This window comes from Spinacia oleracea, chromosome 1 (genome assembly GCF_020520425.1).
Source record: "Spinacia oleracea cultivar Varoflay chromosome 1, BTI_SOV_V1, whole genome shotgun sequence".
Classification (NCBI taxonomy): Eukaryota; Viridiplantae; Streptophyta; class Magnoliopsida; order Caryophyllales; family Amaranthaceae; genus Spinacia; species Spinacia oleracea.
In genome coordinates, this window is record NC_079487.1 from 126,657,833 (window position 1) to 126,671,438 (window position 13,606).

General features: G+C 33.8%; 1 protein-coding gene across 1 annotated transcript; it reads right to left on the bottom strand.

Annotated features, from left to right (window-relative positions):
• Positions 1-567: 567 nt before the first annotated feature.
• LOC110782922 (potassium transporter 6) lies at positions 568-6,195 on the bottom strand. Its single transcript, XM_021987193.2, has 8 exons — positions 5,755-6,195; positions 5,107-5,599; positions 4,930-4,983; positions 2,976-3,236; positions 2,827-2,879; positions 2,347-2,470; positions 1,999-2,253; positions 568-1,721 (listed from the first exon to the last, which is right to left on the bottom strand). The coding sequence occupies exons 1-8, from the start codon at positions 5,794-5,796 to the stop codon at positions 664-666; spliced, it is 2,340 nt and encodes a 779-aa protein (XP_021842885.1). The 5' UTR covers positions 5,797-6,195; the 3' UTR covers positions 568-663.
• Positions 6,196-13,606: the final 7,411 nt, after the last annotated feature.

A 13,606-nucleotide genomic window follows, 5' to 3' on the forward strand; every position in this document is an offset into this window, starting at 1 on the left:
AAGACGACACAAAAATACACGACCCGTCAGAAGCACGAAGTCATGGGCTGGATTTGAGCTGTACTTTTTAGAAAAAAACACGTTAAATTGAGTAAAATTAGGTTCAAATCAGCCCAGCGTAAGAGCACACGAGTTTATGACATATCCTTGAAACTATCAGCCCGCACCGGCCTGTTACAGACGGGACCAAGGCCCGTTCAGGCCCATGGACTCAACATCCATTTTTTTCCCAGTCGGAAGTGGAACAATCAATAATAGATCAAGGGAGTCAACTGAGTTGATTTTTTTGTCCTCTCAAGGGAACTTCGAATATTTTGCAGCATTTTCAGGCGCGTTTAAGGGAGGCGAAAAAGAAAAGCCGAGAGCTTACTCTTTAATCGTCTTATTTTTCTTTCTTTTCCGCTGTAATGATAAAACAAAAAACAAAAAACAAAACAAAAAAAAAGACCCAAGTTTATGTCATGTGATTCTTGCACATTGCTTCAAAAAAAAAAAAACATGTGCCTTGTGCAGATCTGGAAAATTTTCCCTGGACAGTTTTTTCCTATAGTTGTTGTCCCCTTTAAATTGTGCAAAAACAAGGTGACCACTCCATATACAAAGCAAAAATTACATCATTTACAAAGTATATGCAAAATCATGTCGCATGCAATAAACTTATAACTACATATGGCAGATCATTCCTACCTCTAAAGTCGATGCATGAGGAACGCTAAGCGGATAAGAAGGCGCTCTGCAGTTTCTTCTCAAGAAATCGTAACCTATATTTATTGCAAGCTTCTTAATCCAACCCGACCCTTGCTTTGCTCTTACATGCGAATGCCCCAATATGTATGCTATTCCTGCTTCTCTTGCTTCCATTAGATCTTGTAGTTCTTCCATTGTTTTATCTTCCATCTTTGGTGTTTCTGGCAACAAAAACCGTACCCTTTTCTTTGGAGTGGTTAATGGAGATCGTATCTCTTTCATCTCTGAAGTTTCCGGTATGTCTTCCACTTCCACGTCTTCATGCATCCTAATTCCATCCACATGCGTAGAGGGACTTCCAACTACGGTCATCTTTTCATCGGTATCTTTGTCTGACTCATCCTTCAACCCGTTCATCTTATTACTTTCGCCTCTTATGAACTCCGCTATGCTACACACTAGATCATTCTCGAACTCAAAGTCATCCTTGTGAAAATCACGGTACCCATATCTCACAATACATCTATAAAGCCGGTATTCTTTTGGCCCGATGTGACCCACGAGAAATCTCTCTTCTGGCCTTACATGTGGAACAGGCACCGATTTAACACACAGGAAAACCAGGACTTGGTGAAAAGCAGGAAGATTGGTGACAAAGTGAGAGAAGATTGCTGGGATCCCGGATACAAGCTCAGTGTGGATCAAACCCAAACCACGGACCCGTACTATACCCAAGCTCGGCCCTAAGCTAAGAAGCCAATTGATGGAGACCTTGTTTTGGACATCAAACTCGTACTTCTTCAGGGTGCCGTAGTGCCAAACATACATTATAAGCATGAAGAATAATGAAAGGGCAATTGGAACCCAGGCTCCTTCAAGAAACTTGATAAGGGACGCGGAGAAGTATAATGCTTCAAAGGCGCCAAAGAAAAGTACAAAAGCAAGTGCTACAAAAACACTTTTGCGCCAACAAATAACAATAACGAGTGACATTAGGCATGTTGTCACAAGCATTACTGTTATGACAGCCAAACCTGTTTAACCATAAACAAAATCTCACATTAGGCTCTGTTTTGTTCACCTTATTTCCACTTATTTGAGGAAAAATAAGTCCAGTTAAGTTCAAATAAGGGTTGACTAAGTACATTTTATAACTAAAGTAAGTTTTGATAAGTACTAATAAGTTCAAGAAAAATAAGTGAAAATCAGATGAATATAACGCACCCCTAAGCCCCTCCAATATAACAGCACAAGGGCAGGAAAAAAAACATTTGTCCAATTCGAGATTTTGTGAAAACCTTAAAAACATACCTGAGGCATTGCCCATACGCTTTGTGTCTCTAAAACCAATAGTGACAGCCAAGCATAATATCATCAGTATCCAGTTAATCTCTGGGATGTATATTTGCCCATGAATCTTGGAAGATGTGTGCACAATTTTTACTCGCGGGAAGCATCCCAGGGCCTGGCATTGCTTAATAATGGAGAAGGTGCCAGTTATTATTGCTTGGCTTCCCACTACAGCAGCTAGAATAGCTATTCCAAGTACAGGCCATCTTAATTTTTCTGCCAGATATAATTTAAATGTCAGATTTTAACCGTATGAACAGAACAACTCTTTAAGGAAAAAACTCTAATAAATCAGGAAAACATGGCTACCTGGCACAGAAACGTAGAATCCGATTTGATAAGTAGTTGTAATCACATGGTGTCTCGAAAGATAGGCAGCTTGTCCCATGTAAGCGAGAATCAACGATGGATACACCACGAAACTAAAGGCAATCTGGACCAGAAGTAATCATTTTTAAACCAATGTGTAATTTCTCATACTTCGTATTACGCATACAAACAGTGAAATGGAGAATGCGTTCGATTAGGCTTTAAAAAGCAGTAGAGAAAGTGTCTATACAAATTGTAATACAGCGTTCTTGCACTGATAACCGTGGTTTTATGATTTCTAAACCACGCTACAACATCGAATCACAAATATTGTTGGAGTATCAAGAGTTTGTCCTTACATAAAAGTAAGCTTAGAATCTTCATTCGAAGTCAAAATGTAAGAAAGTAAGATGAAAATCGAAGTTACCACTAGGCTGAAAAGGGTAAAATAGTATTAACATGTAATAGTAAGATGAAAACCTTGATTGATGATTGTGAGAAGTGGCCAAGATCAGCAAACATCGCCTCTGAACCTGTATTTGTAAATTATGACAATGTGAACTCAACACAGTGAAAGACATAAAGGGCTATGACAGATGTCTATAATGAAACTCAAAGAAATTTGTTACCTGTTATACACAACAAAATTCCACCCAAAGACATCCAACCACCGGTTTGTGTTTTCTTCAGAAATTTGTACATGTAAACCGGGGAGAGTGCTTTATAAACATGTGGGTTCCAGTGTATAATGTTATATAAACCGATGGTACTGATGCAGAAAAGCCAGGTCACAACTATTGGCGCAAACAAGAATCCCACTCGATGTGTCCCATAATGCTGGAGTGCGAACAAGCCAATAAGTATAACGCATGTAACCGGTAGTTCTACATCTGCCTTGCAAAGGGAGTATAGCTTTTAGGGTCAAAGATCTAATAAAAGCAGAAAACAAGTGTAACAGAGAAGTAAAATCTAAACATATCAGTCCTCAAAGATCCCTATGAGGTAAAATCTAAAACACTGAAATGGAATTCAACATCGACTTTTGTTGCCTCAAAATGATGGGCACCATTATTATGCTTTCCCTTAAAAGTAGAAAAACACGCATGAAACTCGTCTCCTAATGTTTTCTGGAAGGAAACGGATTTTTTATAGCATGAAATTCAGCATACAGTGTATTGAGATTGAGATGAATTTTCGGACTGAATATATTATTGCATATCAAATCATTATAGATAAATTTAAGTAAAGAACTATGATTAAACTGCAGGTTTATGAAAGTTTGAACTGTGTCTAGTTGTCTGCATTTTACTAAGTGTTGCTTAATTATCATAGCACTTCAAAAGTTGATTATGAAATTCGACTACAGGCAGGATGCTAAAGTACAAGCCTTGATTACATTATGGAACATCATCAGAAACCCATATATACTATTGAAAGGCATCATTGTTAAAATATAAGGTCATCTTGAGAAACTGTGTGCTTAAAGATTTGGTAGAAAGATACAAGCATTACCTACTTCCTAAAGTTACTTTAGTAAACATAAGTCAAAGATTAGCTGATTCATAAAAGATGCATTTTTTTTTCTTTTTCAACTCTCTCGCTAAGTCGCTATTATGATTAAAAAACGAGGCCGGAACATCCAATTTGATTAAAAAAAATCCTAGCACCATCCAGGAAACATTCTCCCTTCACACTTGTACAAAAGGGCTGCTGTTTTGTACGGCGTAAGTGGTCAAAGGTTCTTTAACAACCCAATAGTCCTAATTTAAATAGCTCCTAAGGTTTAATCAATTGAGTGTTTCATAATGAATGTAATGCATCGATCAACTCAGCATCAAAAAGTAAAATTTCCGGAGTCTCAAATAAAAAAAATTACAGTTCGAGGTGCTACCAAATACGAAGTATAAGGAACAAAAAGGCTCCTAGCTACAATGAATAATGACATGGTTTGTTTTCTTACAAATATTCCCGTCTAACGCACACTTGATTATATAATACTCCATATGCGAGTGAAAGTTGATACTTCCAATTGAAATCCAGACATTCTAGTGAATTTTAATAGTATTTTTCGGTACCACCCCCCTTACCGATAAAATTATAGACAAATTGATGCGAAATTACACTCAGATTAGAATAATAGGAACCTAATCCACTAAGCTTAACATTTAAAAATAATCAACTTACAAAAATTCGGTCATGTTTAGAAAAGATGTCATAGTTTCAAAATTAGACTATACTAGAAGAAGAACAAAGCCAAGAATCAAACTTCATAGGCATCTAGCAATGATTTGAAACTGCATGTCTAGCAATGATTTGACAGTTCAATACGATTTGAAGGCAACTAACATTCAAATCTAAATCTTATACTTAATCATAATCATAATCATAATCATGGCCTCATGGGTCATAATCAACACGGTTAAGTCCTAATCTCTACCTAATTATGATATTACCAAATAGTTCCAAAATCTTGATTCATTCATTCTAAACATTCCCTAACCTGGCCACCCTCTCATCCACAAACTCCCATTCCCACATACCAAATGCCCCGTAAAAGATAAGATAAAAACCAAGGATACTTACATTTGTGATGCTCATGTGACATTGAGAGCTCCAAACCAGATACCGCAGAAAAAACTGCAAATTTCAATCACAAAAAAAAAAAAAAAATCATTCTATCAACAACCTAATTGACAATTAATCCAACAGTTCCCACCCCCGATTGGTAAAGTCTTGTTAATTAAATCCAAAAAGAATTACCAGATAGTGCCGGGGTAAGGACACCATCTCCAATCACCATACAAGCTCCAATCAAAGCTAGGATAAGCAACAACTTCTGCAAAACTCTATGCTTTTCCAAAATGGATTTAAGCCTTGACCCAAAACTTGTTTGAGCAGGAACAACAACCCCATCTTTCTTGTACTCAGACAAATCCTCATCTGCTAATTGGCAATTGGGGAGCGAGTTGACTCGGGCGTGTCGACACAGTAAGGAATACAAAGCAAATGTCCCTCCTTCACCATTATCATCGGCTCTAAGTACTATGAACACATATTTAAGTAAAGGGACAATAGTTAGTGTCCAGAACACAAAACTCAAGACCCCAAAAATCTCTTCATTTGATTCAGAATGCTGAATATCTTCCGCAAATGCACTCTTGTAAACATAAAGTGGGGATGTGCTTAAATCTCCGTACACTACTCCTAAACTTTGATAAGCCAAGATCAGAACTTGCCTCCATGATTCCTTCTTCTGCATCATTGAAATTTCTAAACGTCATTAACATTATTATTACAGATTCAATCAACCCGAGTCGAGCCCACGAAAAGATCACGGGCTCGAGTCGGGTTTAGTCGGAGTCTAGTACGCTCTCGGGATGGATAATAATCATTTTAAAAAGCACTCACCTTTACTTGTTGGTTTTGTGAAAGCCCACTTTCTGGATCCATCACAAACTCCTTCAAAAAGACCACAATGTCATTATTCCTCGCTAATTCAAGGGATTTAATCAAAACGTTTGCAAGAACAGTTTCCAATCAAATTCAAAAATTGAAAAAAAACAGAGCAACTTTTTTATGTTTTTGATGGGAATGGGGTGTGTAAGACTGTAAGTTTTCTTGTGGGTATGTCTAAAGCAGTTGAACAAAAAAAGACAGGAACTTTAAACACAGTTTGAAGAGAAGAGAGAGAAAGAGTGGTTGATTATGAGAGAGAAAGTAGAGAAGAACTTGGAATCAGAGAGTATATAAAAATGGGGGGAGGCAGATTTTAGGAATATTTTGCGTGAGGAGTGAGAAAGACAGAGACAAGGAAATTAATTAATGAGAATGAAATGCGTTTTCTTTTTAATTTATTTATATCCATGATTTGGTGACCCCTTATTTATTAAGAGGTGGCGATTATTGAATGAAACCCCGTTTCTCGGAAAATTAGTATCGTGTTTTGTTTAACTTATTTTGACTTATTTCATACGCATATCTTTTATTATAAAGATCGTCTAACAATGATATAGTACTCCTCTCTATACTCCTTCCGTTTCTTTTTGTTTGTTACGTATTGCTTGTAGGGTGTTTCACAATGTTTGTTACGTAGGAGAATCTTTCCTTTTATAAACTTATTATACTATCATTTTTTATGCCAACTTTTAATTTTAATTGGTCCAATTTTTTCAACTCATTAAATTTCTTTACAATTTCCCAAATATATTAAGTTAGCAATCTTTGTGTTTTTCCATTATTGGTTTATTTTGATAAATAAAACAATCTTATTGGTTGTTGAAATGATTAGTGGATTGAGGTTTTACTTGGGTTTATTTTTTTAATAAAAAAGAAAAAGAATCTTTATTATACGTTATTCAACGTGCAAAAGTCCAAACGTAACAAACAAAAAGAAACGGAGGGAGTAGTAGATTTTACATTTTTCGGCTCTCTTGTATAACTGACAGATTATTGAGCATGGTCGGATACAAGTTGTTTAAGTTGTATAAAAACAGATTATTGAGCATGGTTGGAAATTTTTCTCATACAAATTTGGGTAACATATCGTTAACTATCAAACCACATGTCATGTCATACACCATGCATTTATTCAGTTGATATACCAATGAACATGGTTTAACGGGTGATGATAAAGGTCGCAAGTTGCGACAATATTTAGTTGTCACAATCTTACGTGTCGCAGTTTAATTGGTACATATAGGCGCCACGTAGGCTATGCGTCGTCAGAATATTTTTACTATCAATTTAATATTTTTACTATGAAAATATGTAAATAAGGTAGTCGATATAAAGAATGAAACAAATTAGAATATTAAGATTTTCCTACCTTTTTTGAAACATGTATAATAAATTATATAAGTTAAATACTTTAGTTTCCAATTTAAATCATGACATATAAGCATGTCAGGTCATACTTGTGACACGGCTTAATGGTCGCATGTTGCGACCTTTATCATTTTCGCTAACAATTAAGTGAGTGTTCTGGCGAATTAATAAGAGATTAATTGTATTGTAAAAATAAAACAAAATCAGAAAACTAACTGCAGACCAAAATAAGTCGAATAGAACGAAGATGAGAAAAGAGGAAATTGTAGCACCTGGGTGGCTGGATTAAAGAGATAATGAAGTGGCAGAAGTGAGAGGAGGTGTGCAATCAGCGGATGCGGAGGAATAGCATGATGGATCTATCTATCTCTATTTATTCATTTCACCCTTCAAAGTTCAAACGGAACAATATCGTGATGTTGAGATCTCTTTCTTCTTGTCGACTTTTTTATGGCTCTAGTACGATTAGTATGTGATTCTCAATTTCTCACGCCTTATGTTAGTAGTACAACATTGAACAGATTTGATTCCGGACTTACGAATTAATACAAGTTCACATAATCGTTTGCAGGTTGCTGAATCAGATGATGATACAGTGCAATCCGAAAAATATGGATCATGGTGTACCAAAAGAACATATGTGCATAAATAAAAGAACATGACATTACGACAAAAGAACATGCGATATAATATTTCACTTTTTTATTATAAAAATAATATATTATTTCACTATTTATTGAAAATATAAATAAAAAATGTATTCATGTTTTTTTTACGTAACCAAATGTTCTTTTAATTATATACTAGTGTTCTTAAGGTGCACCATGTTCATTGTGCACCATGGTCCACCTTCTAAATTGCGTGATACAGTGTTGCGGGTGGTACTCATAACATAATGACGTGGAATGTAAATCCGCTCTTTTGTGTATACTTACTTATAATTGTCTGTTGGTTCAGTGGTGATTGGGGCTGAACTTGGTAGGGGGGTCTCGTGTTCGATTTCCCGTAATAATAATTGGGGGTAACTGGAACCTATCTACCCAAAACTCGCCCGAAATCTGGATTGAGCTTAAGGGTGAACCGGGTGGTAACACACAAAAAACACACACAAAAACAAAAAAAAAACAAAAAAAACTTATTGGCAAGGAAGAAAATGAGGCTTCTAATGGAATTCGTTTGACTTTGTAATTGTAGCAGGTGGAATTGTTTTTAATGCTCCCATGGTTATTAAGGAAGAGTAGTGAATTAGGTCTAATTAGTGTAGCCAAATTTGGTAGGATAGTTATTATTTGACAATTTTCTTGTTAGAATTTGGGGAAAATATTAAATGTTATTATTCCCTTAAAGCTCTTAAGTATATATCCATTTAAATGGACATTTAAGGATATTTTGTAACTTAAAGTATGTTATTAATTATATATTTAGATGGAAAATTAAGGCTAAATGAATATTAAATTAATAGTGAAAATAGATATTTGTTGTCAATTTTGAGTTTTTAACTAACAGTGACTAATTATTAAAGACGGGTACTATTCGATTGTAATATGTATTTAAACTTAGCGGGACTACAAAATGCATCGATCTCCACTGGTTCAATTTCATATACTAGTATTTAGAACTTATGTAAACTTATCCATTTCGAAACCACATGTTTGAAAGTGGATTTAAAATGCCAATTACAAATAATACAATGTAAGTAGAAATTAATTTATGATTACTATAGTATTTCGACCTTCATTCTGATTCCCATTTCGTCACGAACTTAACGTTTCACCAATTTAATTAGACAAGAATCAAAATGGATTTTAATTAGGTGCTTGAGTAGTTAGCTGCTCATAATTCCCAATAGTCGTAATTGAGAAAATATCAAAATGGCACATAAGATAACAATAATTAAGAGTAAAATAAAATTACAAAAAAATTTGAGAAAAGTGATTATTATCATATTATTATTGTTTAATAAAACATCACTTTCAATAATTGATTAATGGAAGAAATGTCTGGAAGTAAAGGTATTTGTTTGATAAGTGATGTAATAAGATATGAGGGGGGTTAGCTCGATCTTTTGTTTTCTTGTATTAATTTGTAGGACCCTTTTCCAAACACATAAAGTATCCAATTAATCAAGAAAACAATTAGTGAAATTTGTCACCATATTTTCCTTTGCTACGGAGACAGCTTAAGAGAGGTTTCGGGTTCGAGCCTCGCCATATGCAGAAATTCTTATTGGGAGACTCACCCACCATACAGTCTCCCACCATAAGCAAGGTGTGCGACCCAGGTCGGATCCGGATGTAGTCGGAGCTGAGCTCCGGGTGAACTGGGTGTACTATGCGTAAAAAAAAATAGTTTTAAACTTTTAACAGTGACTTTTTTTTTTTGGAAAGTAAAATTAGTTCATTAATAAAAAGTCATACAACATCTACTATAGCACCTTGTTAACATTAACTTTATTTAACAAGGTGCTATTGTGGTATTATTTATTTTTTGCTTTTTTAAAAATTTTCAAATTCTATAAATTTTCACAGGATTCTCTCAATGTTTACCAATCTCGCTGCAATTCAATCTTCAATAGCATTGATATTACAAATGGCTCTGACTCGGTGACCTATATAAGGCGTGGTAATAGAGTCATGACAACAATCAAGGGTCGACATATGAAGATCTTTTATCCCCTTCAATTTTTAATATTTTGTCGGTAATTCGGTGTGTAATCTATGTTAGGGGTTATAATGACCCTAGTAGTGTAGGGTTTTTTAGTCGTTATAAGTTGAAATTTGTACACTTTCTTTATTTATGCAAATTAAGCGCGCACACACACAAAATACCGTGATTAGTTCAGGATCCCTCTCCAAATTTTTAGGAATTTCATGGTCCATTTCAACGTTAATGTTATCGCATTTCTGTTGTTGGATGTCATCTTGCTTAGTTAGTTACCAAAGAGCTAGAGGTAAAAATGTAAAACCTATACACTAACCTTTTGCGACTAAGGCTCCATTCCATTCGATTTATTTTGACTGAATTTAAATTATCTGAATTTATCTGAACTTATATGAACTTATTTTTGAAAAAACTTATTTTGTCTGAAATAAACTTATTTGTGTGTTAAAATGTCTGGAAAAAAACTTATTTTTGCTGAACTTATATTATCTGAACTTTAATTGAACTTATTTGAACTTATTTTGTTTGAAATAAGTCAAATATAACAGAGCCTAAAACAATAAAATAGAGAAATGGGGAATGATTTTTTTTTTAATAATAATCATCATAAGATAAAATGTTACTAACGACGGGATTTTCCATCGTGAAAGATCAATTATGACAGGATTAATCTTCAGAAGCCCGTAGTGAAAGGGGTCGTCATAATTGACTGGCCCCGTTGTGACCCGTCGTATATACTCTATTTGCACGAGATTTGAGCCCGTCAATATAATTAGTAGCATGTCTTTAATGGACTTGTTATTATATGGATAAAGTAAGAGAAATGTGTAAAAGATGAGTGAGTACAAGAAAAAAAAATGAATGAAGTAAGAGAAATTGAGTGAAAAGTGGACGGTAAATGTTATGGAGTAAGAAGGTAAGATAGTAAGTTTAATGTAAAAAAATATATAGAAAAACAATGTAAAGAACATTATGAAACGAAATATCCATTTTGAAATGGAGGTAGCATAATATTCCGATAGAATCCAAACTTGCGACCTCTCACCCAAAATATAAGAGGGGATTTTTGAGGTCATTGTAGTAAATGACCTTTTGGAGTCCCCTTATGGAATAGTCTATATTTCCATCACTCACAATTAGAAATAATAAAATAATATTCAATATATAATTAATGCCAAGATTCAGGAAAAGTTTAATGTAAATTTTCAACATATACTATTTTGTAAGGAAAGCAATCTGATTGGAAAAAGGTCAAAACAAGATTATTTAGTGATAACAACTATTCAGTAAAAGATGCAAATAATACATGTAGGATTCACTTTTCACAATTATGAGTAAATACAAAGTACTAAAATGCATCAAATTAGATATTAAGAATAGTATTTACTTTTAAAGTTTAGTAGCAAACAATATAAATATTAATTATACGTAGAAGAAAAAACGCTTTAATCGGTAGAAGATTAACGTTCAATACAAAGTATTAAAAAGTAGTAAATCATGCTCCATATAACTGCACACTAAAGTTGTAGGACAGTAGGACCAACAATTTTTTTAGTAATAAGGTTAAAATGATTAATGATGTAGATAAAATAATATGTGTAGTTATAGAGTTTTATAATTAGACAAAAACGATACGCAAGATTAAAGGTCAAAACTAATTAATATCATTTTTTTTAAGGGAAAACACAATATCTGATTTGGTTTTACTGGTTATTGTTTCGACCTTGCACAACACGTGTTAGGTTGCTTATGAAATAAAATCCGTATTCCAGTAGCTTTTAACCTACTATTACTAAATATGTTTTTAATTAGCTCATACTGAATTTAAAATTATAAGGAAAATTGTTTATTTTATATATCAACCAAATAGACGTAATCAACTCGATCAACCTTCGGTACCAAAGCTTTTTCGTGGGTGCTATGTACCGACACCAATTGATGAATATTTAATTTAGAACATTAAGATTCTATATTGTTAGTTTGTTGCAAATCGATTGGGCGAATCAATGCATGTGGCTAGGCAATATATTGTGAGAAAAAAAAAAAAAAAAAAGTGGAACACAATATTTTACAATGGTACTACACTACTACTCCCTCCATCTCACAATGTTCTTTAGGTTTGGTATTTTGACGCGCTTGTACATTGAGATTACTTTATTTTTTTATTTAAACAAGGAAAATTACATTTATTTATAATGTTTACACTTTATCAAGAATTTGACATTGAAAAAATGAAAAAGTGTGAGAGATTAAATACCCCATATGAATTTAATTGGTTAAAATAATCCTTCACACAAATTTTGATAGAATATTAAAACACTTATGTGATATTAAAAAAGGAAATGTAAAGAACATTTTCGGACACCCGAAATAGAATACGTAAAGAACATTTTGGGACGGAGGGAGTACAATTTAGATTTTTCGTCATGTAAGGGCTTGAGTATATATTACGTTACATTGTTTCACTGTTTAGATGTTTGGTTCATGATGAGTCAGTGATGTCTAATTTTTCTATAGATGAACTTTGTGGATAGTTTTTCTTACTTATTATATTTATATGTGGTGATGAGTTGTAATAATAAAATATACACTTCAATTCCTCCGTTTGGAAATACTCGCAACGTCAGTCACTTTTACGTATGCCAATGCGCAATTTTGATCATAAATATCTTAAATTTTCTTCAAGCAAAAATTATAAAAAATTGATATTTTGAGATTACACATTGAGACGAATCTAACAAGATCTCACATAAATATATTTTATTTGACATGTAAAATACCAATACTCCTAAACGGAGACCAAAAGTTGTATATATATATTTTCTGTGACCAAAATATCCCGTACACACATCGTGTGCATATAAGATTAGTTACAATTAAACGAATCTACGGGTCAAGTTATACGCACGCCCGCACTGTTGGAAAACGGATACATTGGGAGAATTGGCCTTGAATTGAGAATGTGGTTGGATATTTCATCACGTATTCACGTAGTACTACTAGTCTACTATTACTCCCTCCGTCCCGGAATACTTGAAACGCTTTCTTTATCGGGCCGTCCCGGATTACTTAAAACGCTTCTAAAAATGGAAACTTTACATAATATTTTATTATTTTCTCACCTTACCTAAGGGTCCACCAACAACCCTACTACCCCAAATAAACATTAAAAAATTCATGACCCCCACACATCCCACTGTCTATATTAAAAAATTACCCCACTACTAACTACCTTTCAATTAAATAAGAAGTCAATTATAATGAATTAAACTCCATGCCGGTCAAACGGTTTCAAGTATTTCGGGACGGAGGGAGTAATAAATAGTTGGTCTCTTAAGGAAAATGTTTGGTTGACCCTAAGGGTTGGCAACCCCTAAGATACATATAATATAAAATAATATAAAATATAAGCATAATTAATTGGAGAGAGAAAGTGTTGTATGTAAAATTTCAATGCATTTGTAATCAATCAAAATTCAATATTGAAAGGGTTATCAACCCTTATGGTTACTCTATCATTGTCCGTCTCTTGATTGGTTGACCATCAAATTAACCTTTAGAGACAAGAGAAAAAGGTAGGTTTGTCACTTGTGATGGTTATATAAGGACACTTGCCAAATTGTAATGATATGTTGAATTGTAGTTCATTTTGGGTTTTGTGGAAAATTAGATATTTTTGTGTGAAGATAATTGCTTGCTTTATTGCTCATCTTTTACTACCTACTTGCTAATTTAATGGACCCTCTAATTCTCTAATTGTGACGTTTATTTATAT

Bases quoted from the DNA above. Each gene is read 5' to 3' on its own strand.
- LOC110782922 (XM_021987193.2), bottom strand. From the start codon at position 5,796: ATGGATCCAGAAAGTGGGCTTTCACAAAACCAACAAGTAAAG. The intron at 2,880-2,975 runs GTAACAAATTTC...TTACAAATACAG, and splicing joins AATTTTGTTGTGTATAACAG to GTTCAGAGGCGATGTTTGCT. The intron at 2,254-2,346 runs GTAGCCATGTTT...TATATCTGGCAG, and splicing joins ATTCTACGTTTCTGTGCCAG to AAAAATTAAGATGGCCTGTA.